The sequence below is a fragment of the Onychostruthus taczanowskii genome, unplaced genomic scaffold (genome assembly GCF_017590055.1).
Source record: "Onychostruthus taczanowskii isolate IOZ18803 unplaced genomic scaffold, ASM1759005v1 scaffold34, whole genome shotgun sequence".
NCBI classification, from domain to species: Eukaryota; Metazoa; Chordata; class Aves; order Passeriformes; family Passeridae; genus Onychostruthus; species Onychostruthus taczanowskii.
The window spans coordinates 2177493-2203689 of NW_024500794.1; the positions used below are offsets into that span (position 1 = coordinate 2177493).

Consider the following 26197-nt stretch of genomic DNA (forward strand, 5'->3'; position numbering starts at 1 on the left):
CCTTTTAATTCACAAAGTTTTATCAACGTAGCTGCAGTCTAAGAGCAGTTCAGGTCAGCTGTGACTGAAGCTATGTGGCTTTTAGCTAACCTTCAGCAGTTGTACTGCCACAACTTTCCATGACTGGGAGAGGTTTATCTTTAGCACTGACAGGAGCTAAAGACATTCTTGGAAAAGCATGGCTCTTCACTGTCTAATAAACCTTGTTTCTCTGCATGCCTTGACTTCATGAGCTTCCTCTGTGAAAGACCTAGGGTCTCTCAGGTCTTTTCTAATACAGAATTCAGGGCAGTAGGAAACATGGAGACAACACATTCCACTGCAATATAAAGCAGGCATAAAACAGTGTCATTGTGCACTAGCTAGATGAAGCTGTCATTGACTCAAAAATAATATAAGGAGAAACAGAATATATGTAAATTCTAGGCAGATATGTTCTTACTGAAAGTTAAGTGGAGGTAAACTGACAGTCTTGTTACTTGCACAAATACTGACAGAACTCCTGGGAATTGCTGAGAAAACAGCACACAGCCTTTTCCTCCATCAGAACACAAAACACACCATGTGCCAGTGAATGATTTCACACTGTGGACACAGCCAGTGCCTGTACTGCAGGCAGACCCTTGGTCGACCTTATCAGTTCCTGGAGCACAGGCCTTGGTATCAAAGCCAAATCCCAGCATTATTTTCAGCACCTCCTTGACAGGCAGTTCTCTGCTCTCAGAACTCACTGCCCACACAGGCTGGGAGGCAATGGCCACAGGCCTTTGCTAAGTGCTACAGGTCCCCTTGGGATCAGTGTCTCACACTCCCCACTGCGTGTGCTCTCTGCACAGGTTCTCTGCTCTCTCCTTACCAATGCAAACGGTAAAAGCACCATTTCCCTTCAGCCAACACACACAACCGTAGACACCACAGATGATCATTAAATGTGGAGGGCATGTAGAGTTCCTACACTCAGTGGTGAGCACAGAAATTCTGTGCTGGCACTGCTGGTTTGGTGCTCTACAAGGAAGCAATTTCTACTCAGCGACCTGTACTGGATTTCATCAACAACTGTTACTTGACTTAGTGGATTCTGCTTCTCTAGTACTAATTAACATCTTCATGGTTGCTCAAGTAAAAGGTGCTTCACAGCTTTTTAACTTTGGAGGCAGGAAAAAGGGAAAATAATAGGCTTAGGTGTTTGCACTTGGCAGATTAAACATCAGTAACCCTAGATTAAAAACTTCAGTGTTGCTAAGCAGTCAAATTTTCTGTTTCTCATTATGTTAACTGACACAAAACATCATACTTCAATGTATCCGAGAGCTTTCTTAACTTTTGTCCTCTTACTTTTCTGAAAAAGTAAAATCAGGACACAGAATTCCAAAGAAAAAAATTAAAAAGTAAATTAACACCTAACCTCCCTGCCTTCCCCCCAAAATAATCCCAGATTAGACTAGCAAAACAGAGTCTCATCAGGTGCAGGTGTTCTTCCTTTTATTCCCTGGCACAGAAGCAGAAAGTAAACAATGACACCCAAGAAAGACTCTAATTTCATATGCATGAGACAGATACACACTTCCACTGAGACTTATACATGAATAAGAATCTTGTTTACTCCCAACCACAGACAAGACCATAATTAATTTCTTTTAACTTTCGTGAGGCTGCCTTGCACCGGGAAGCAAGGCTGTGCAGTATAATGCACTAGGCTAGAGAATATTAAACAGTAACAACTCACTTCTTGCATGACCAACTAAAATCAATTCCACACATGCCCTCTCTGCAAACTATCTGGAAGTCTTACAGTTTACTGGCAAGAGGTCATACTGAAAAGCCATCAGCTTCCAAGAACAACAGATTGTCTTATTCAGCCTTGAGGGTGACTTCAGTAAGACTTCCATTTCTCTGCTGCTTGTCACTCAACAGCATTTCACCAAGATTCCTCTTTGCCTCTATAAATCTAATACACGACTTCAGTATTTAGCTCAAACATTTACCACCTGCAGAAACAGAGTGCCCTCTAGCTCTGGCCAGATTCAAAGAGAATTTTCCTAAGGCTCTGTCTCCTTGAAGTCCAGCACTTACAGGCACAGGAGACTGCAAGAGCACTCTGATAGCTGTACCCCTTACCTGTCCTGGGGTCAAACAGCTGGTTGGCCTCCAAATCTGTGAAAGTGCTGAAGCAGATGGGGCATTTAAAAGAGGCGCGGTTGGTGGAGTCTCTCTCGTCGGTCTCGATCCTGCGGCGCATGTGGTCCAGCTTGTACTTGACCACGTTGACAAGCAGGCGGTAGTTGATGAAGTAATAATTATGGCGCGTGGTCTTGCCGTCAGGAGCTGTCTCGACCCTCATCCTGCATTTGATGAACTTGTCACCCTTGAGGGTGTTGAGGACGGCCCTCAGCTGCTTCCTGTCAAATTTCAGGAGCTCCAGCATGTCCTCCTCCTTCACACAGGGGTTCCTGATGAGGATGTCCAGAGCCAAAGCATGCTCGATGCCGTAAAAGCCACGCACCACATATTTGGCGAGGCGCTTGAGAGCTGCTGGGACCTCAGTGAGGACGTCTGGGTCAGTCATAGCAGGTCCAGATCGTGAGCTTCATGTATACTGCAAGGAAAAGAAGGCAAATGGAATCTTAGCTAGTCTTCTAACTTCCAAAGTTCTTACTTATATTATTTAGAGGTAAGAAAAGGATGAGGTGTTTTCCACTTCCCTTTTCTAAGCCTTGTACTGTCTCCTTAGGTGACAATAATGCTACAGAAGTAGGAAAAAATTCGAAGCAAAGCAATGTAAAACTTTTTTAAAAGCACACAAGAAATAAGTACCAAAACATACAGCAGATTTCATTTGTATTCAGTCACAGCCAACACAGCTTGAGTAAGAAAGCTGTCCTCCAGAAGACAGCTTTGGGATAGCTGAGACCTGTAAACTGGGAAAAGCAGAAAATGGCTACAAGAAGAAAGGTCCTAAGACAGCCCAAGAGTGGAGTCTGAGGGCCTCAGCTGAGATCCCTTGATGCCATTGTAAGCAGCCCTGTCTGGTTTAACACCTCAGCCATCCCTGGGCAGAGATGCACTATGAGGACAGCTTGCTGTACAGGCTGGTATGCATTCAAACAAAAGCTCCCAGCTGCACCATGAGAACAGAGCCTTGCTCATAAACAGTCCTCAGTCAACTGTCTGCAGCATGAAAACCATTAACACTACCAACTCCTACAGCACAAACTGCTTCAGCCTTGTTCTCACATGAGCAAAGATGTCCTTACAGAGGACTGAACCTTCATTTAAAGTCCCACATTTAAGCCTTAAAAGCCCATGAATAATATAGCAAAATAAATGAAGCAAAAGTCAAGACATACCATGTATGAAGTGATTATGTGTTTAAAAAAGAAGAAAGTATTCCATGAAGTATCCTTTGAGTTACTTACCACTATGTCACATGCACAGGCTGCATGTGACAAGACAATGATTTCTAAGTACTCTATTTTCACTTCACTTTTCTTCACCATAACATCAAATGGCACAAATGGTCATGACTATGACATACATGGCAACATACATAAAATCACATGCAAGGAATTCCTCACACTGTCACCCCTGCCATATTTAGCTCACAGACAACACTAGTTGGGAAGGGATTCAAGGAAAAAAGAAAGTATTAGAGGTGGTTTTGAAATAGCTATTCAGAAGGTTGCACTTCCAGCTATCAAATAAGACTCTGAACTATCTTTTTCAGTGTGAGTTTTCTAGGCTAGTTTAGGACACGAGTAACCATTTCTTCAGCAAAAGGTTTCTACCACTAAAGAAAACCCTCCTCACCCTAATCTCTGGTTTTTTCATCATTACTATGCAATTTGTATCTGTGAACTAATATATTAAATTGTAAAACTCTGCCAATCCTAATTTTCACTTCCATTAATGTTTCACAGACTGTATATATATATCTCCCCAGTATTCAAGCCTATCAAATAAAGCAAAAAGCGACAGCAGAAGAAAGGATCTGGATGATTATCCTATTTTTTTCATCACTGTCATAAAACCACTGACAGGCCTTCTCACACACACCATCACACAACTTTTGTCCACTCCCCACTCTAAGACATCCCTCTGAGATCACCAACTCTGCATGGAACCAAGCAGCTGCTGACTCACTTCCATCAGCTAACTTTTCAAAGATCTGTGATCATTTATCACAGTAGTCTTCTTGGATTTTTTTTTCTTATGTCCTTTCAAAAAAGTGTAGCATTACCCACTGAAGCTTTACTCCTCTTCCACCCCTGCCCTCTGCTGCCACTGAAGAGGGATGCTCCTCTCAAGGGTTATAGCCAGTACCACTGCAAAGCAATTAGGCTGTGGAATGTGAAGCTTCACGGTAACTCAATTAAGATCATCCTGTCTTTTCTGCCTGTTGGATAAGAAAAACACCACCTTTGTGGTTTTCTTTCAGAACACTTCCCTGCTTGAGCTTTTCTTTTCCTCTAACTTAAGAGTCAAATGGTATTTGCAGTGCTGAAATTGAAATTAACTGAATGACATTTGTTGACTGCTGGTGTGCAGGCTGAGAATAGCTCCCAGCAAACAATGCCTGGATGTCCAGCTACAGCTTCCCTTTAAGGAAATTCAATTAAAACACATCTATCACACCACGAATTTACCATGAAACAAGTACTTCTAGAGTCATCCAGGTTTCTCTTGCATGCCAGAGACACAGTGATTCATCTCACACAAAGGAGAGCTTTATAGAGCTTTGCATTGAAGGTATAAGTGTTAGCAATAAATTATGCCCCACCAAGGGTTAGCCATGCAGTATTTTGGAATCTCCAAGTCAGACCAAAACTAAATACTGTCACAGGATATTGTCACAGAATATCAACACCATTCTGTCGGTATTTTTTCAGTCTTTCAGCCACTTAAAGACAAATCTTGGTTTTGACTGTATCTGTCAGCAACATACTGACACTATAAAACAATGCCAATGCAGAAGCTGAAGGGAAGACTTGATTTATTCAAACTGATTAAATCTTATTCAGAGCTAAAGCACAATAAAGAATAAATATAAAGATCAATTTTAAATAAAACCTGGCATCCCAGGAGAGTTAAAATCAAATCTTTAAAGTCAAAAGCTTGTTAAGTGCTCATCTGAAGAGCGCACAACTTTGTTTCCTTAACAATCCACTTTCCCTAAAACTTCCTTGCAGAAGAACTTGGTGACGCAGCCTGCAGGGGCACAGTGACCTCCAGATATCAGTTGAAATAAAAAAGGAGAAAACTGCTTTTAAATAAGCACATCTCACTGAACACCTCATCTGAGAGCTGAAGGAAAGCACTTTCTCTGCATTGATAAGACAGCTGCAGATTTCTACAGATACTTCCAAAACAGGTTTAAAGTACAATTTCCTGAATAATGCACTCAGCTTAAAAAGAGACCTACAAGGGACCAATAAATAAAACCAACTGTAAGAGTTTTCAGCAACATTCAGAGATTTAATAACATTTCTTAGTGTCAATCACTAGAAAATATTCTTTTTCATCTAGTGGGAGTAGGAGTTTTAACAGTTTCTTCTAACTCTGCTGGAGATTGAGTGATGTCCAAGTCTTCTGTGTCCTCAGGTAACAGAGGGCATCTTGACTGTGTTACTGTTTTCTTCCAGGTGGGGACAGATGGAAATACAGTATGGAAGGTATTCTGCAAACACCAGAAACCATTCTTTTCTGTTATCCTCCACTCTAAAAAGTGGATTAACACTAAGTTCTAAACAGTTCTAAATCCTGCAGAAGACAGTCATTGGGTGAAACAAACAACTGACTAGTGCCATCTTTAAAAGGCAAAAAAAAAAAAAAAACCAAAAAAAAAAAAAAAACAAAAAAAAAAAAAAAAAAACCAAAAAAACACCCTTCGGTATGATGGGATCAAAACACACTGAGCCAGATGTAACAAATCTCACCAGTCCAAGCTGGTGTCTGGTCCATGAAGAACCCAAGGCTTTTAATCCCTAAACTGCAAATTCTTACCATCTTTCACCAAGCAAAAAAGACACTGATTCAGCTCACAAAATTCAAACCCAGTGGACTTTACCACTGCATCCTTTAGCAATGACTTCACCTTCCCCTGAAGCAGTAAGTCAAACCTGAATTAATTACATGTGCAAAGAAATATGGTAACACCTTTAACAAGGTTTTAATGGAAGTGCATCTGTTTCATAATAATGTCTGAACTGACCTTAATAATTTATGAACATCAAGGAACATTTTCAGGGAAAAAAAACACAATGGCAAAGGTACTCAGCTATGCCAGTAAGCACCTACAGCATCAATAATAAGGCACACTGGACAACATCATATTCAGAAATAGCCAAAAGAAGAATTTCCAAATTTAAACATGGACTTTATTAAAAGAGACAGTTGGTGGGGGATTGTTCTGGGTAATCACATTAATACAATTCAGCATTATGGGTATAGGAGGCAAGCAGACCTGTCTGTGTTAACACAGTAGGACAGCAAACCTAAATACACAACTGTTGGGTTTTTTAAATTGCTGTAATTGAAAGAATTAATATTGATGTGTCTATAAAAGGCAGCACTGGAAAAAGAGACTTACAGTTACACAACGCAATCAGATGTGCTGGGTGAAGAAAATAAGGGTACCTTCTGCAAGATTGTACCTAAGGCTTAGTGAAATGTATGAGGCCTTCAGCATAACCAGAGACACCAGCAATGATGTCAGGGGGAGAACAAGTGACTGAAAAAAAACCCTTCGGTATGATGGGATCAGAGACTACACAGAAGCCAGAAAGTGAACTGAGCAAACACCTGCACTTTCAGGTCCTTCCTGATGCAACATCAAAACAACTGAACTCTTCTTCTCCACACACAACAATTTCCAGAGTTTTCAATTCCAATGAACTCTAACGGGAATTGTGCTAACGAACTTCGATCTGTTTTTCTTCCTGCTTTTCCTGACTAAAAGTGAGACAAAAAGTGCTAGAAGGGTGATAACCTAGAAGCCACAATGTAGATGAAAATAGTACTAGGAAATACAAAAATGTACATCACCCAGTGAATCAGTATGAATTTTTATCCAACACTGAAATTGCAGACCATCCTGTTTCAACACATAACTTTTGAGACTTACATTAGTTTTACCCAGAAAATTCAATGGTCTCACTATTAATATATTTGACAGAGGATCTTTAAAAGCAGGATCTTAAAAAAGGAAGCAGATTGCCCTTCAGGTTCATATGGATATACAAAGCTTTTGTAACACCACAGATCTTTGTTGGGGGAAAACCTGGAGTTGCAGCTTTGGCTGTGAGCCTATCAGACACACCATTAACACTTGCACAGGTGTTTCCTATTTTTCCCCACATTTACTTAATTAGTGCTCTTTCCCACTTCATCTTTGAAACCAGCTTTTGCTGATTTGCTTAGAAAATGCTTCTGCAAGCTTCTGACACAAGATTTTTAAGAAAGGGGACAAAAAAGTTATTTGCTTATACCACTGACATAGTTTCTTCAGGTAAAATCAAAATCAGGTTATAATAAGAGAATCTCCTCCCCTGTGAATGTGGCAGGTACAACAGGCTTCCTGGAGCCAGCGCACGCCATATCCTGCTCCAGCTGTCACTTGCAAACACCAGATGCCAGATTTAAAATTCTCCTTTTCAGAAGATGATGAGGTTAAGCTAAGAGAAGCAATCCTGAATCTTCCTGAGAACAGAAATGGAAGGCATAAATTTCAGAAGGTGGGAAAACATGCTGTCAGGGTTTTCCATGTCTGTACAACGTCACCTCAGACACTATTCATCCTTTCCAGAATGAGGCACAGAATCTTCCTCTTTCAAGTCCTGTTTTCACTTGCATTTCTCTGTAGTGAGCCCAGAACTGCCTTTATCCCACATCAGTTGCAAAATAAAATCTTCTGACATTTTATCAAGAGCTTACTGAGTTTCATTCCCTGGAGAGTTCACGAACACTGCTGCTCAGCCTTTCTCCTGCACTACATCTTGATGAGAAATAAGTGTATTTTCATTGCAAGACCTGCCTTGAAGTATGAGGGCAGAAAAGAACAATCGGCTTTCACCGAAATTCCATCTTCTTGTTGGCTTTCCATAAACTGAAACCAGAAGGCCACAGCTATCAAAGGGTTCTCTTCACTCAGGATGAGAAGTTGTGCTGCAGCTGCACTCAGAAAGGCTGAGGGACCTGGCTGAAATGAGGACGTTTTCCCCCAATTTCACAAGTAAAAAACACACTGAGCCAGATGTAATAAGGTCACAAGGTTTGACCACACCAGGCAGAAACTGAACAATGCAGACTCAGGATGTAATTCTCAATCACTTTTATAATCTTAATCCAGCATAAACAACAGCAAGGTGTCAGGAAATTAAAGGACCACCTGTGTGCATGTACACAAATTTCCTGTTGCAGCTTACGTCAAATTACACCTTCCCTCCCCTAAGGAAGTCTTTCTTTTCCTTCCTTGCCTTTAGCCACAAGCCACACCCTTCTGTCCTAATTCTGGCAGTTCACTATTCATACAGCAATAAGAATCAGTTGATAAAAGTGAAAACTAACATGCCAAAATAAAAAGTGGGACATTTCAGAGAGGTCAAAGTTCAAGAACTGAATCATTTAGGTTACCAGACTAGAGCCAACACAAAACAGAGAAAAACATGCATGGCTAAGGATGTAGGTGAGTGGGGAGCTTTCCCCATATGGTGGCAAATTAATCTGACTGTAATGCAATGATATTAGAAAATTTTAATTATGGATACCAGAAACTCTTACAATTTACACTCTGATCTGAACCTAAAACGTGTTATTTCGGAGACATGTAAGCATCAGCCCTCACATAATGTAGCTGTAAGGTTTGGGGGGCTTCTTCAAAGACAAAAGATCCTAAAAAAAGCCTTCCCTTTCTTCTTAAAGGGAAGAAAGTAAGATAATTTCTCTCACATATCAAGCCTAGGAAGTCATGATTACACCAAAGCGCAGCGAGTTTAACCCCAGCATTCCTTTCTGTTTCTGACAGAGAAAAAGCAGTAATTGCTTTTCACATTATGGATTCAATAAGACTTGGAACACCACACTTTTCATCATGATAGATGATGTGAGCAATATTGCCTTTTGGGAATTCCAGAAAAGACAACGAAAAACTATGGAAGTATTGGGCTCAGTACTGTTTTAGCACATTAGAGTGCAAGTAAGTGAGTATATTACCGTGGATACAAGCAATAAAGAAACAAAGAAACTAAGTAACAAGACACCAGATTAGCTTTAATTAACACAGTTTCTTGTTCACAAGAATCCCCCAAAGCATCCTGTGAGAAAGTGAGCTGTATGTCACAGGAAGTGGAAGGCAGGAATGCAATTCCCATCAAGCCTCACTCCTGCCTGAAAGCACGTGCTCCTCTCCCAGGCACACGGCTCTGCCCTCACAACACCATCCCGTGCACCAAACTGATTGCTTAAAGGTAGAAAAATTTTCTTTTTTCCCCTTTTTGCTATGTTTTTCAACAGTTCAGTGAGCTGGTGGTGAACTCTGATGAGCAACAGAACCAGCACGTAAGAGAGGAGGCCACTGCACTGGAAAAGATGAAAGAAAAAACTCCACCTTTTGTGGATAAAAAAATATTAAGCCCCCTTATAAGAGAGGAGGCCACTGCTCTGGAAAAGATGAAAAACTCTACCTTTTGTGGATAAAAAAATATTAAGCTCCCTAGACTTGCAGAAAATGCATCTTAGCTGTGCACAGCTGAACACTCTTTCCAAAATGCTGATCTTCCCTGCTCATTGTGAGCCTCTTGGAATGGTCTAATAGCTGGACCAATTTAACAGCAGCTCGGTGCCACTATGAGATGCGAGCCTGCTTCTCGGGGAGCCAGCACACTCCTGAGGCCAGAAGAAATGTAATACACAAAAAATAAAAATTAAAAAATATATAAAAAAAAAGAAGACAAAAAATCCAACAAAACAAAAACCAAAAAAAAAAAAAAAACACTCCCATAAAACAACCAAAAAGAAGAAAGAAAAAACCGAACAAACCTTGCTGACCTGGGAAACTGAAAGCCGCCTGGTTGGCTCAAAGCTGGCAAACAGGAATGAGCTCGCTTTGCCAGTCAGCTCCTCCTCAGATGCCCGTGACCCTGCACGTTCCTGCGGGCCACAGAGGACACAGACCTGCCTACAACAGCACAGCGAGCTTTAAGGCCAGGCACAGGGGAGAATCCCTGCCCGTCTGCACAGCTTCCCACTCCCTGCCCATTCCGTGTGCTGAGGCTTCAACATCGAACTGTGTGGGATTCTGCAGGGTAAGAGGAAGTGAGGAAAACGTTTTTAAAAAAAAAAAAAAGAAAAAACAAAACAAAGAAGCCTCGACAAACACCGCAGGAGGAACGGCAAACGGTGCGAAGGAGCCGAGGCGAGGAAGGGGCCCAGACGGGCACGACGTGCGGGGAGCACGGGCCCCGCGGGCCGCTCTGCGGCACCCAAGCGCCGGGCCGGGGGCCTCCGCGGGCCGCAGGCACCACCCCGCTCCCCGGGGCCGGCACTGACCTGGCGCCGCTTCCAGCTCTTCCCGGCTCCGGGCGGCGCTTCCAGCGGCCCCGCCACCCGCGTCACCGCCGCGCGCGCCTCTGCCCTCACCGCCGGCGCGTGCGCCGCGCCGCCCCCTCCCTGCCCGCGCGCCGAGCGACAGGGAAACCAGCCAATCGCCTGCCCGTACAGGACGGCGACTTCCCGCCCTCACCGGGGATAAGCCAATCAGAAGTGAGAGCCGCTCTGGCCCCTCAAGCAGGCATCCAATAGGTTGGGAGGAGCGGCAAGAACGCGCGTCGCGATTGGCGGGTGCCCCGGTGGGCGGGCGTTGTTGCTAAGCAGGATAAAGATGGCGGCTCTGGACAGGGTCAAGGTGCTGGTGCTGGGTGACTCCGGTGAGTCCGCGTCCCCAGGCCCTGTGTCCTGGGGCCGCTCCTTGGCCCTCTGCTCCTCGCCTCCTTCCCCGTTACCCGCTGAGGGGCCGGGACCGCCCGCGTTCCCTCAGTGCTGCTCCCGGCCCCGCCACCTGTAAGCCTGGCACCGCCTCGCAGGAGTTGTTCTCTCTCTGTGCGCTTGCAGGTGTCGGGAAATCGTCGCTCGTTCACCTCTTGTGCCACAACCAGGTGCTGGGAAACCCGTCCTGGACAGTGGGCTGCTCCGTGGATGTGCGAGTAGGTGACGTGCACGGCCCCTCGGTGGCCCTGAGCCTGACGTGTAAGGGAAGGGCCTTGACTTTTTACTTTAATTACTTACCGCCCCAGAAAGAGGTGTACTTTGATCGTGTGTTTTGCTGAGGGCTTCATCTTCTGATGCAAGTAGCGTCAAATGTGAGCCGAGCATTCGTGTAAGCAAGTTTTGGCCTTCCAAGGCTGTCACGGTCAGCCAAGACATTTGTCACTCGTAGCTCTGCTCCCTGCTGCAGTGGCCACCGGCGTTACAAGTCACAGGGTGGCCGGTTCCTTGAGAAACAGGCAAGGAACAGCCAAACTGTCAGCCAAATACAGTGAGGAAAAACAGTTCACTCATTTAGCTTGTGGGAACACAGGAAAGCTCTGTGTGATGCTCATGTGTTAGAAAAACAGATTAAAATTTAGGGCCTGGCATGCTTCAGTGCTGGGTGAGGAAATTGACAGGAGAAATTTATTGTTGAGACCTGGACACCAGGAATGCAGAATATTTAAGTCGCAAAGATGCGTTACAGAGAGCAGAGCTGAAGAAGAAACTAACAAAGACAATTAATAAGACTGTCCCTACCTGGGAATAAGATTATAAAAAAGGCTGGAAAAGTGGGCTACTTAGCATGAGAAGTGAAAAATCAATAACCCATAAAAGATTGAATACTAATTAGTGAAGAGAGCTGCATCACTTGTAAGCCAGTGAGCACTATTTCCTTTGTTTGCCAAAATGTATAAACAATTGTAAGTTTTGGTGAAGAGCTACTCATGCACCTCACTGCTGAATAAAGTAGTGTTGATTTTCTAACCTAACTGGGTTAGAGAGTTTATTTCCTGGTTTTTGGTGACAGTTGTGACCGTGGGGTTGCTTCTCCTCCTGACTGCTTGCTGCAGGACCTGCTGTAGGAAGAATGAGGATGCTCATCCAGCAGTTCTTTGGCCCAGCCTCCAGCCCTCATTGATAAATGCTTTTTTCCTTCATCACTCTTAGCTGCATTCTCCTTGAAAAGCATTGCCCTAGGTTAGGAATGTGTTTCCAGAATCTGAGGAGAGGAACATGGCAGTCCTGTTTGATTGTGGAGCAAAACTACTCAGCAGATCCAGGGGCAGAAGTTGTTGATTAATTCAGCTGAGATGTCAGAGTTTGGGTAGGAAAAAGATGAGGTCAGTTGGAATCCAGGTCAGTCACCTGTGTTAATATTCTTGCAGTGCTGCCGTGTGGGTTTTAACAACTATAAGGTTTCAAGACCTTAATTTTTCCATTTGCTGTAGCAAAACACTGTGTCTGAGCACATCATGAGATGTTGGGTTTGTTAACACTGAGGTGCTCCCTGTTTACTCACCAGGCTCCCTCCCACATGAGATGGTGATCTCCATCTCTGTGGTGGCTGCTGCTTGACTCATTCCATCTCTCTTCCACTTGAGAGGTTTGAAATGGTGTCAGCATGAGAATTTGCAATTTTCTATCCAAGTGCAATAATCCTGCCAGCTGAAAGTGTAAGTGCCGTGTGGATTAACTCCTGTGACACGGTGCTGTGGTGTTGTGTGATGTGAATTTTTCATCAGATCCATGACTACAAAGAAGGAACCCCAGAAGAGAAGACCTATTACATTGAGCTGTGGGATGTTGGAGGTTCTGTGGGCAGTGCCACCAGTGTGAAAAGCACACGAGCTGTGTTCTATAATTTGCTGAATGGTAAGTTTGCTTGGTGTAAATATGGATTTACTGGTGTTTCTGTTAGGAGCTGTCCCTTGGGCCAGAGTTTCAGGCAGCCTGCCTGAGGGCTACATGGTTCTGCTTTCTGATTTATACAGGAACCAACCTGATACCATTTGTAGGCAGAATTTCATGGATGCAGTTGTGAACAGCTGATATTTCAGGCAAACCTGTGCAGATGAGCTCTATCAGCCTTTCCCTTCAGTCCTTCAGCCTTTCCCTTCAGTCTTGTGCAGCTGGCACAGCAGGGAGGCTTTGAAGGTGCAGTGGTTGCCTTCACCTTTCCAGGTCTGATATACTGCAGAAATATGATTTATATTTCTTATGACTTTTTTATGATTTATATTTTCTTGTCTGTTCGGTTGTAAAACCTACAGCAGAAAAATCATTATTTCAATTTTTATGAACTTTGATAGTTACATCCTACCCTGGCAAATTTGAACTGTGTCCCATAAAATTGCCATATGCTGATAACCATCTTGCCTCTGCTCATTTAGCTTACCAACTTATTTTTAAGAGTTGAATCTTGCAACTTGCTGCATATGTAGGAAGTAGTATTTTGTGCCTTCTGTTGAGATATTGTCTTAAAGGCCTAGTAGTTCATTTGTGTCTCTGACAAGAGCAAATAAGAGATTATAAACATAACAGTGCAGTATTTCAGTTGTTACTTTTTGTCATCCCAGGACAGTTCACTAAAAATAGATGTGTATCAGACTAACAACTGCATCTGAAAATCTGGCTCAAGTGTTCTGTTTGATTCTCTTTGCTTATTCCCACTCATTTGAAGACTTTTCAATAACATGTTAAGCCACACAATAAACATTTTTGGCCTGTGACCAACTAATTATTTCTTCCTCCTTTCTCAGGGGGAAAACTGTGTTAGGTACCTCTTGCTTATACTGCTAACCAGATTTCTGTGTATGAGAATTGAGTTGAGTTGTGCCCTCAAAGCAAGCCTCTTTGGTATATGAAAAAAAATTGATTTCTTTTTGATACCAAATCTACAGTGTGCCAGGAAGTGTGGGTCAGACTTGGAAATACCTTAGAACAGGCCATTAGGAAATGAAGTTTTGGACTTGTGCACTTGAATTATAATTGATGACATTAGAATAGAGTTATTTATCTCCACTGCCCAAAAGATACTAATTAGACTGCTTGCATATGAAGAGTGTTGCCTTTGGTAGTTAACCTTGGGTCTTGTTTCTTTCATTAGATTAATTTCTCCATTAGAGCTTGTCTCACAAATTGCCTCTGCTTGACCTGATTTAAGAAGAAAAGATGAATGCATTCCTTCTGCCTGACTGCTTGTGCTTTCTGAACTTGCAGTGGTCTGAAAGCCAGTCAGTGTTTGGTTGTGGCAGCAGCTGGGCAGGCTGCTGGGTTGTTGACCAGGCTGGTACACTTTGGTTTTGGATTATCCACAGATCTTCTTCTTTGACTCTCCACCTGGTGTGATAGCTGAGGACAGTGACTGGGCAGTAAGGCTGTGGATTGCAGACCTTGTTGTGGGGGGAGCATTTCTTTGAGTAGTCTTTGGTCCTGCCTGCTCTTTTTGGATGTTGCCAGTCTTTTTCTGCTGCTGCAGCGAACTGTGCAGGTTTTAGGTGAAGCAGATAAGGAAACTGACCAAAGACATGACCGAGGGGAGGGTGTGTGGAGGTGGAGAGTGTTTCTCACAGGCTGTGCAGCAGTGCCTCTGGATCTGTTGCTGTAGGCCAAGTTATGTTGTATCAGGCATTTTCTCTCTATGCTGGGGGTGGACACGCAGCAGAGTTGCCTTTTTATACTGTTACTGAGATAAATGCTTTGAAATAGGGCTATGGCTGTGATATGCTGGGAACTCTCGTGGGAGAGTCTGTGCACAGTCATGTGGGGTAGTGGAAAATGTTTGTGGAAATGTGGTTTGTTCATGGTGTGTGTGCAGTGGGTGGCACCTCTGGAAGTTATGGTGAAAGACTAAATTAGTGAGGTTTTTTCTACCTGTAGGCTGTGAAGTATTTTGAGAATGAATCCTACTGCAGATAAGGGGTATCATTCCATTTTGTCCTTGAATTGATGATAGTTTGAAGTCTGGAGGAAGTGGGAACATTCCACATATTGCAGAAGGTGTGAATAAATAGAAGAAATTTGCTAGCAGGAGTTGGTAATTGAGTTAGGAACTGTGGTTATCAGAAGTGGGTGTCTGTTAATAGCACAGCTAGGAAGCTTGACTCTGTCTCAGAATTTACATTTTGAAGGCTCGTGGAAATGAAAAATGCTAGAAACTTAATCTTAAGTACAATAAATCTTATTAATTCATGCTTTTACCAGCTATTTAGTGGACTATGAAATTTTGTCAGTGTCTGTTTCCCCTTTGGATACGTCCCCAAATATATAGCATTAATTCTTGAAAATGCAGGAAAGGCAGTAGTTCTCTCTGAACTCTTTTGAAACAAAGAAAAAGCCTTCAGACTTAATAGATGGTGTGATAAAAAATAATTACGTTTACCAGAGAAAGGCTAAATTTTCTGCTGCAGTTATACAGAATTTCAGTATCATGAGAAGTAGGCAGAATCAGTGAATGCCTGCAAGCCTTTTGCAGATTAAAGCCTGAGATGGCTGTTTGTTTCCTGCTTTCATGTGATTTTTCTCTTAGCTCTTAGCTAGTTCTTGATAAGCAGCTTTAAAAAACCTGTTGCATCCTGATATTTTCAGCCTTACTTATTCACTGTAGCTGAACTGGTTTATACATCCCTTCATTCTCAGATATCTGGGAACCTGTGGGTGTCATTTTGGTAAGATAAGGAAGAGAATCTGTATCTTTAAATGGCATCTTGCTGTCTTGTCTTTCACTCTAGGGATAATTTTAGTGCATGACTTGACCAACAAGAAATCATCTCAGAATTTGTATCGCTGGTCTTTGGAAGCACTCAACAGAGATGTTGCTCCAACAGGAGTTCTTGTGACAAATGGGTGAGTGAAAAACAAACATGCAGAGCTCAGACATGGTAATTCCAAGCAGTTGTAGAAGTTTTTGTTCATTTCTGAGGCTGCTTGGTCTCCACAGGAAAGTAGATGTGGTTAAACTCAAAAGAAACTAAGAAATTGGGAATATCAAAGAAAGTTGACTGTTGATTTTTCTTTTTCTTTTATACTGCCAGACAATATCAGGCAATTCTGACAGCTGATTCCCAAACTGGGTGGCTCTAAGGGAAATGATGTTTATGATCCTTTATTTGTCTAAGGTCTCTGCGAGAGCGGGTCCAGTCCAGTTACACAATTTCTTTGTCTGTACTGAGAGATGCCATTGTACAGGAAATGTCATGGTATGATGTGTCTGGGCAAAGAGGCATTCCCTTCATGCACCAATACTGAGGAAGTTCACTTCATATATTTTTGGTTTGGGTGATGGGGGAATTATTTTAGAAGCACGGCTAAAAGAGCTTAGAAAACTCTGCTTAAACAGCATGTTCATAATTAACTCTCCAACACCTTGTCAAGGATTTCCTCCTGCACCTCTTTGCTCCTGTCATCCATCTAGTCAAGGAGGTTTTAAAATCATTGCTAAACCTCACACGTGAGCAGGAAGGCAATAATGAGGAGTAGCTTCTTGAGGGAAAAATATTAATTGTTTATCTGTCTGTTGTAGTACACAGAACAGTTCTGTAGAAATGTAGGAGATGGGAAAGAGGATTTACATTGTATAAAGTGCAAAATTCTCCAGTATCTCTACAGATAGGTTCTTCACAATTGTTTTAATTTTCAGAAATTTAACTTCTGTCAAGGACAGATGTTCAGCCACTAGCAGTTCCTTGCTCAAATTGTTGCTGTTGGTTGTAAAATTACTTGCTAGAAAGCTTGGTTTAGGTAAAAATGACAGACAAGTGATTATCCTAGCTAAGGAGAGTGATTGAAGCTTGGATTCCTATGTAGTGACTTAGGTGCAGAAGCCCTTCCTTAATTTAAAGATACTGCACATTTTAACTTGGATAAATGGACCACTAATAAATAAATTACTGGTTTTTGAGAGGCACAGGCGAGATGACGTTGTACTTGTGCCCACTTCCATGGCCATTGTCTCATTCAGGATTGTCTTTGTTTCCCTCATCAGTGACTATGACCATGAACAGTTTGGTGATAACCAGATCCCACTGCTGGTAATAGGAACTAAACTGGATCAGATCCCAGAAACGAAGAGGAATGAAGTTTTGACCAGAACAGCATTCTTGGCTGAGGATTTCAATGCTGAAGAGATAAATTTGGTTAGTATCCTTGTCATCTTTGTTGTTTTTCTTTTGTATAGGAGTGAGTCCAATTTTTAGTAAGTAAAGATGTAACAAAAATTTGGCTTTTGGAGATTTTTCCGGTAATGCCAGTCATTCACGTTTCTGTTGGCTTTGCCCCTCGCTTGATGAAACAGATATCTTTGTTTCACTATAGGGGGATGTAAGGGGTGTTAGATAAGGTCCCTTAAGCTTTGAATTGTTGGCTGGGAGTTAAATTTTCTTTTTCTTGTTGATAGCTCTGACATAGACTGTCTTTGAATTAAACATGAAGATGACTTTATATAGATCTGTGGGTATAAAAATATACATGTGCTGTGTGAATGCTTGTATACACACTCCCAGAGTCTCAGGTATAGCCTGTACAAATCCTTGCCTGACTGTACAGCTGATGGTGGAAGAAAGATGTGGAGCATATGGGGGTTGCTTGGAATTCTGCAGTTGATTCACAGAGCAGTTGGTCTTTTCTCTGAAGTGACTGTGGAGCAGAAATCAGCAGATCCATTGTTTTCTCTTGCTGATGGTGTGTGTCAGGGGGAGAGGGTATGTTCCATTTCCTTGTGTTTGGCTTCCTTGCACTGATTTCCTTGTGCTTGGTTTGGTGTCTTTTGGGTGTTCCAGGACTGCACCAATCCTCGTTACCTGGCTGCAGGTTCATCCAACGCTGTCAAACTAAGCAGGTTTTTTGATAAGGTAAGTCAATTAAACAATGTTTTATTGTCCTGTGCATCAAATACTGGCATTTGAGCATGAGCAACAGTTTAAGCTGCTCCTTTCACATTCCACTCTCTGAGGTAGTTCAAGTCAGGTGTGGGGAGGCCAAAGATTGATCTGGTTTTGGAACCCTACAGGAGATAGCTGATTTGCATGAAGATTTAGTTCCTGATCTGCATAGAGCAGTGGCAAAGACCTCACAAATGTGCAAAGACACTCTGCTTTACGCTTTTGAAGTCTGGCAAGCCAGAGGGGTTGCAGCATTCTAATGTGGGGAGATACAAGACTGGTTATCTCTGTTGATCCTAGTTAAAGCAACCTTTAGGAATTAAGAAATTAATTAAGAATATTATTCTCCCTTCCTTAAAAAGAGACCATGAAGGTCTACTGTGCAATGAGAGAAGGAATGCTCTGTTTTAAGCATCCTCTGGGCAAAGATGGCATAGTGGGGCTACTGTGCAGTAGTAAGAGCCAATATCCCTGCAGAGGGAATGGGAGTAACTGAGTCTGAAGCAGGAGACACACAAACCATCACCTCCATTACCCAGGAGGGCTGTGTAGAAGTTGAGGATGACTAGACAGCTTAGACAGCTTGTCGAAGAATGGCTGTAGGTGGCAACTGCTGTGTGTGCTAGAGCATTGCACTAAAGCAGTAGGCCTGGAGCAGAGGTGTAGGGTCAGACCTTGTCCCAGTTAGCCATGAGTTTCAGTGCTCATGTGTGAAGTGTTGGTTGCAAGCCGAGGTTATGCATGTGCTGTGCAAGCTAAGATCATTCTCTGTTGTTCCAGGTCATAGAGAAGAGATACTTCTTAAGAGATGGCAATCAGGTTTGTTACTTTTCTTCCTCTTTTGTTTCATTTCTCCCCGTGTAATGTGAACTGCTGACATAGTCCTCTTTAAAACACAAGCTTTGTGCAACCTAAATGACAATCTGTGCTGGTAATTTAATTCTTGTATCTGTGGGAGCACAGCTGTTAAGGCTAGACAGAAGAATGGCTGACTTTTGTCAGCTGAAGTATTTGTCTGTAAAGCGATTGGCAGTGAAATACTTAAGTATGCTAATGTAGTGGAAGTTGGAAGAATGAGGTAAAATGGGCAAATATGATTTCTTTCAGCTCTGTCAGCTTCAGGCTGCTTCATTGCAGATTAAGGCCATAGATCATATCCTGAAGGTCAATGAAAGGGTTTTTTTGTACAGCTGGAACGAGATTTTGTGTTTAATACAGGTAGTTTCCAGAGACTCAGTGGAGCCACTAGGAAAATTGCAGTATGATATCAGCTTGTTATTAATTCCTAAAGGACTGAATTAACTGTTTTCAGCCAGTTGGGGAAGTACTAGCAAAATGAATTCTGATTTAAGCAGGCCACTTCAGCTTTTGTGCCCCCCACCTTCCCACATGCAGTCTGCCAGGCAGGGAGTAGTGAAGTTGCATTTACCTTATGTAAAGGTGCTGCAAATTACCATGAAAAGCATCTCTGAAGTACAGTCACACCTGTACATTGTTAGAGGTGGCTGTGCTGAAAGCCCCTGGGGTGTGGGGGGGAAATAGTCACAGATTACAAAATGCTTCCTTTCTTTGAGCACTTCTGTAGTGCCTTTTGAAAATAAATTTGCTTTTGCCTCTTTCAGTTCTGCATGATGCCTTTTTTTATTCCCCTCTCCTCCACACATTCTAGTGAAAGGAAGTTTTTCTTTCATGGGAATAATATCTTAATGCAGAAACCTGCTTGTGTGCTGGTTGTCTTTGATGCATGATGTAAGATTTTTATTTTTATCATTTGATCCAATTTAGTGGCTAGCCAGGGATTAACTGTACATTCCTTTTGGCTGTGTGCCAAAGATTGCAGCCTGCTGATGACTATCTACTTCCCTGACAGGAGCTCAAAAGCTCAAAACAAATCTTAAACAGCAAACAGTCATGTTTAAAGAGGCAAAATCCAAATTGGAAATGGAGACTTCAGTACAACCTCTTAATGTTATCATTTGAAATTGTCTACTTAATGAAACTCTTACCAATGTGTTTGTGGGTTTTCTGCAATAGGTCGCTACGATCATTCGTGTTTTGAGGTATTTCTGTTAAAAACTTCTTCAGGATGAAAAGAATGATAAGTTTCAAATTGTTCATAGCTATGACTTCAATCAGATATGTGATAAATAAATAATTATTGCTCTTAATTAGTGACTTTGATGTAAAAAATGCTAATGCAGATAACTTTTTACCTATGGTGTTCAGGTACTTTTTAGTTATAATGATTGCATTTTTCCTCTTTAAATTCCTGAAGCAGTTTTCATGAGGTGAACCTTTGTACAGAATATGCCTGATTTTATCCTTAGAGATGATTGCTTTTCAGAGATGAATAAACCAGTACCTTAGTGAATACCTTGCATAATTGAGTTTTGGGCCTGAAAACCCCAAGTAAATTTAATCAGTGGAGTTTTTATGGGACTTTTATTTTGGGAAAGCTCTTCAGCTCTCTGCTTACCAGTGAAGTGTGTAACCTGAGCAATCTGCTGTGAATTGTAGATGATGTTTTTGTCCCATACATGCCCATGTTCTTCTGGCATGATTTGTAGGGCTTGGTTGACCTCCTCCATTTTAACAGACTGTATTTCCTATGAATTTGTGGAACTGTTTTGGGAGGGTGTGTCTACAGAGTCTACTGTTTCTGCTTGCTTGTAGTGAGTAAGGTAAAAGTTACTCTGGCCTGTAATAAAATAGTTTTATGATGCCAGTAGGGCAGATATGCAGTACTAGAAAGCAGCACATCACCTTTTGGGGATTCACAGGTGCATTGGATTGAAAATCTGTCTGAAATGCTGTTAAGGCCAGAGAAGCTTCTGATGGTTTCTGATGATTTTCTTTGTAAACATCCATTGTCACTGTGTAAGCAGTGTCTGCAGATGGGCTGCAAAAGCAGGAGTGCTAATCCTTTGTATTTTTGCAGCCATTTCTATCCCAGTGATTTTCTTAAAGCTTTCAGCCATTGATAAAACTGTACTTTCAACTGCCACTGAAGTGCTGCTGCCTGGGTTTGAAGGCATAAAGCCTCCACAGCTCTCTGATAGGACTTGGTTTATATTGTTTTATAGTTTTAAAAATGAATGGAGGAGAAATTCTTGTATGCACTTGAATCTGCTTTGAACTCTGTCTTTGAAATCTGTCATTAACTGTGTTAGGATTGAGGCTTTCAACTTCCCTTGCCAAAAAGTCTTAAGTAGCCCCAAAGAACAGATGAGCCATGGTGGAGTTGTGCAGTGTTTAATTAGAGGTGCTCCTCGAGCAGGCAGCTGAAGCACTGTGGCCCTGACGCTGGAGATGGCGTGGAAGATGCTGCAGTTGGCTTGGTAACAGTGTGGGCTAGAGGGAGCTCCTGCTGATTCTGACATGACAACTTGTCTTCCCTGCCTCTAGATTCCTGGCTTCTCTGAAAGGAAGAGGTTTGGAGGAGGAACACTGAAGAGCCTTCATTATGACTGAGCACTGAAGAAGTGGAAGACAACTTTTCTGAGTTCCTAAAGACATTCCTGTTCCTATAGGCTGCTCAAAGACAGTAATGCTTCTGTCAAGCAGAGTAAAATGATATTACAGCTGGCTAGCCTGCTGAAGCTTCTGTTGTTGGAAAAAACTTGGGAAAGTTTTCCAAAAACCTAATCGGGAGCCTAGAGTATTGCTTAGGATTGCAGACCATCTGGATCTATGGGAACATCTGGGGAAAGTGTGCAATAAGTTGAATGCCTCTCACTGCTGTGGGAAACTTCATCATACACAGCACGTATATGTGACATCCTTGTATTCATTTGGAAAACTTATGGACACTCTTTGCAATGGTTTGCATTCATTTTACCTCTAAAGGAAAATGACATTGAGTGGGCCTCTCATGTACAGTAAAGTGACCAAAAGAAGTGAGCAAAACATAACAATGGGTAAGGAGTGGTCTGGAAAATAAGGAAATACCTTCATTAAATGAATGGAGTGTTGTTTCACCTAGAGCACACTGTTCATCCCTATTCAAAAGGGATAAAAGCAATAGGCAAGATATGAAAAAAGATTTGAAGCCTTAAAAAGAAAATCATTAGTAGAAAACAACTGGTGTTAGTTCTGCTGCTTAAATTAAAATTGTTTACTTTGGAGAGGGCAAAGTAAATCAGGTTCTCCTGTTTATCTTTTCATAATTGATTGTGGTCTTGTTTTTTATATTAAATTAAAAGGCAATTCATGGAAAACTGATGGAAAAAGTATGTTTTTATACAGTGCTTATTTGGGACAAATGTGACATGGTCCTACTGAACCTGAGGGCTTAGTGGATTCAGAAAACATGGAATGTAAGAACACCCTCTGAATTAGAATGGATAGAAATTTAGAAGGGATATAAAGCTGTGTAAAAAGTAGGAACTGAGCATGATTGGGAGGAGAGTTCTGTGGTAGAGATGTTTCCTTTACATAGTTAGCACTAAGGATAAAGGAGACTTGATCTGCTTTGATCTCCTGTACTGGGTCTTGTTTCCCTAAGTAGCCCAAGCTTTGCATGATTTCTCACCTTGCTAGAATTCCACGGAGTGGTAAAAGCCTGATTTATGGCAGTTCCTTCTTTCCACACCTTCCTCACAGTCACCTCTAATGGTTAAGCCTCTGGCAAAGGCTAACTAAGAGCGGGAGTTAGATATAAATAGAGATTAATAATAAATGGGGATAGAAGAAAGTAAAATGCTGGTGTGAAATTGACAGGGAGCAGAGTTCTGCAGTCTCTGGATTACCTCTGCCTGCAGCTCTTCTGGCAGCTGCTTGGAAGTAAATGGAAACCTGCCTACTGCCGCTAATCAGGCACAAAAGTGACAGCTGGGGGCACCAGTCAAACTTATTAAAAAGACTGATGCTTTGCTTTCCCTTAGGCCATTTCCAGAAAGGTCTGGGAGCAGTTGTAAACATGAGTGCAGTAAGATTGTAGGTGCTTGTGTGAAATAGGTTGTTAGTTTACAGTTAGTTTACAATCAGAAGAAACAAGGTACCAGAATATTCATAATGAAGAACACATTTCTGAGCTGTGCAGCTTGTGACAGCGCCAGTGTCTGTCTCTGATCCTTTGACAATGAAAGCTGGAATTGTTTTCTCAAGGTCAGTTGCAGTCTTAGGGTAACCAGATCTGGGCTCCCTCGGGTTCCTAAGGAACTGCAGACCAGAACAAGCAAGCTGTAGTGCTGTTTTCTCCCTCACCCTGTGGCATCTTTGGAGTGGCCAAACCCCTGGCTGCAGCTCACCTGGCTGCGTGCTTTAAAGTAGGCCTCTAATCCAGAATAAGTATCTTGTTTGTTTAGATCTCAGCAGGTAACCACAATTAGGTATATTTTTTCCTTCTTAGGACAAGGTGATGTGCAATGGAGTTGTGCATGTGGGTGACGTTACATTGTTTTTTTCAGAAAGTTCCAGCTTCTTGTCAGAACCAGGTGTGTGAGTAGCTGGAGTTAATGTTGCTTTTCCACCTTACATGTTTCAGCTGTCCAAAAATGGTTCACTTGCAAGCTTAGGGATGTGACACCAGACAACTTTTCTATATCACACTTGCTTTATGTGTTTTACATTCCTTTTCTCTGCACACACACACACCTCTTCCATGCCCTGTGACCCTTCTGTTTGTCTTGCCTCTGTCTGCCTATACCTCATTCCCTGTTCCCACAAATACCATCCCTCTTTCTCTCCCCATTTGCACCATTTGTCTGACCCCTCTGTTTCACAAGAAGTCACAAAGAATCCTCTTTGTGCTTCCCGCTCGGCTCTCTGGTTTCCCCTTTTCTCCCATTTTCCTCTCTGTTTCTCTGTGCCGTGCATTGTCTCTTTTGCTGTACCACTGAAATTCTGTTTCTCTGTTTTCCTTCATCTCTGGTCCTGTCTGTCTCTGGTTTGTATTACATCACACACATTTCACATCAGAACATTGTTACCCAGTCCCTTTAAATTCAAGATACTCAATGTCTCTGTTCTTTCCAAGGCAGAAATACGTGCCCAGGTGCTGTGTTCCAGAGGTGTCAGTGGAGGTGGCTCGTGCAGGTACATGTGAGATGCGTTGGATCTCCCATGCACACGCAGGTGAAACGTAGAGCAAATAAACCATGAGCCTTCCCTGTTCCCAAGGGGCTTGGCAGAGCTTTGTGGTTGATCTATGACCACTTCGATGACTGGGGGGGATACTCAGAATGAATATAGTATGTTCTTAACATGGAAAATTTAGCAAGGATGCCACTGGCTTTTTAAGCATGTGAAACCTATCCAGTAATGGGATTTTGGGTGCAAAATACCTTAATACAAATTTTTGTTATTGATTATATTTGCAGAGGCAGCTGCCTTTGTCACAAATGAGAGATGAACTGCTGTGTCGTAGCCTGCAGTCAGGTGAAGTCAGGCTTTGGGTTCTCATTTCGCAGTGGATAACAAGGTGACAGTATTCACTGACTGAAAACCTGCTTCTGCTTTTCAGCAAAGGGAGCTTAATCCTTCTATTTCTTTTGTTAGTCAGTTCCTCTTGTTAGAAGTCGTGTTTCTGTCTCACTGTCCTTAGGAGGATGCTGGTTACTTTGATTCCTTTGTAGGGCTGAGCAAGTGCGTGGCTTAGTGCACTAGTTTGCCTCGACAAAAAGCCATTATCATTATTGATGAACCTGTCACTGGCTGGCAAGTTACCAGGAAGTGTGCAGAGGTAAAGCTTTCCTTAGGGTGTGCTTTGCTGCAGCACTCTGTGTTAGGTCCTCAGACACACAGGAATTTTATGAAAAAAAACCATCACATAGTTTTCGGGTGGAAGAGGGGAAGAAAAATAAAAGCAGTTCCAATTTTTAATTTCAAGTAGCAATGGCAAAGCTCTCTCATCTAGTGAGGGCCTGTGACATGTAGCCAAAAGTATTATTCTTAGTATTTATTATCCACTTGTGCTGTTTTTATTCTGACATCTGATCAGTAAGTGTGGAAAATATATTTCTTTATGGTACAAGAGGACACAAAGGAGAAATTAGGAAGTGTCTCTGTCACTAACAGTGGCCATGTGAGCAGCATAAGGGATTTCCAGTTGTGCAGGCAAAGCTGCAATGAACAGCAGTACTCAGGACCTGACTCTGAATGGATCTTGAAATGAGATGCAGCTCCCTAACAGTGAGAGTGATGATTCCTGAGACAGTTACTGGGGAAAAAAAGTGGATTTGTCAATGTTTAGAGTTTTTCAGAGTAGCATTAGTTGCTTTGGAAAAGGCATGCTTTAGCACAGCTCTGAGGACAAGTCCCCAGCATGCTTGTAAGGAAGGTGGTTTAGATGTTCAGAGCTCTCTGTGGCAGCAAAGAGACTGTGAAATCTAACTTTGGCAGTTCAGCTGTTTAGCCAACACCTGCTGCAAATACCATTAAATACAGAAACAAGTTTTCTTTTTCCTACTTTGGCATTGTATTGCTGAGCTTGTTGTGCCCCTTGGCTTTCCTGGTGCACAGAAATGCTGGTTCCATACCTACTGGAATTGCATAGGGAGGTTCTCATCATCCCACTATGGACTTCTTTCAAAAAGATGTTGAGCACAAGACAAGCTCATAAATAAAATCACGTGCTCTTTCTTGACTAGATCAAAATGAAGTCTGGACTGTGTGAGCAAACCAACTTAAAATTCAATCATATTTTTGAATAGAAGGAGCATGAAGGGAAATAGTGGGTGATTAACCCATGCACATCTACGTTCCCTTTGACCCAAAAGTTAATGTTTACACAGTGGGAATGCACTGCTGCCTGTGGGTTAAAGATTGTTTAAAGGACAAGGATGCCCAGTAGCTGTGAAGGCTATGACTGTGGTGAGAGCTTCTATCTTTCTGTCTGATACCATGTGCTTTTCCTGAGGCTTGTTCTGCTGTGGCTTACCTGGGTTTGATGGACTGTCCTACCCTTGCTGAATAAAAGGTCAGATTGCAAATTCATTGGCTGTCCAAAATTAGCACCAGAGTGGGGAAGGACAGAACAAAGCAATGTGACTAAATTTTTTGCTGACTTCTAAGAGTGGTGGTTCTAGCTTGCAGGCAGAAACATCACAGCAATGTGAGCAGGTGGCTTCTCCAGCTTCTATTCATGCAGCATCTGCTTTTTGGCAACAAGGAGTGTGTGCTTTCTGCTGCAGACAACTTTTATGATCTTTCCTGCACAAATAAATGGTAATAATTAACCTGTCTGGCATCTCCTGCTGAACAGTCCCAGAAAAATGACAAGGACATATTTCATAAGAGCCACTCTACAGGAAAGTATATGTTATTAAAAAGAGCCTTTTTAACACAATGCTGTTGGC

At 42.3% G+C, this 26197-nt stretch overlaps 2 protein-coding genes across 6 annotated transcripts in view; one reads left to right on the plus strand and one right to left on the minus strand.

Moving 5' to 3' along the window:
• Positions 1 to 10642, minus strand: part of GTF2E1 (general transcription factor IIE subunit 1) — a 49383-nt gene extending 38741 nt beyond the window's left edge. The window contains exons 1-3 of one of the 5 annotated variants that reach the window (XM_041410943.1): positions 10543 to 10642; positions 10033 to 10291; positions 2119 to 2596 (exon numbers count right to left, since the gene is read on the minus strand). In XM_041410943.1, the coding sequence (XP_041266877.1) occupies positions 2119 to 2566 (448 nt within the window). In that variant the 5' untranslated portion in view covers positions 2567 to 2596; positions 10033 to 10291; positions 10543 to 10642. Of the gene's footprint in view, positions 1 to 2118; positions 2597 to 7929; positions 8275 to 10032 lie in introns of those variants that run through there. The other 4 variants (XM_041410940.1, XM_041410942.1, XM_041410941.1 and 1 more) reach the window with 4 other exon arrangements.
• Positions 10643 to 10814: 172 nt separating this feature from the next.
• Positions 10815 to 22111, plus strand: RABL3 (RAB, member of RAS oncogene family like 3). Its single transcript, XM_041411027.1, has 8 exons — positions 10815 to 10919; positions 11104 to 11195; positions 12765 to 12894; positions 15753 to 15867; positions 17006 to 17156; positions 17799 to 17870; positions 18681 to 18719; positions 21306 to 22111. Exons 1-8 carry the CDS (start codon positions 10874 to 10876, stop codon positions 21369 to 21371), a joined length of 711 nt encoding a protein of 236 aa, XP_041266961.1. The 5' UTR covers positions 10815 to 10873; the 3' UTR covers positions 21372 to 22111.
• Positions 22112 to 26197: the final 4086 nt, after the last annotated feature.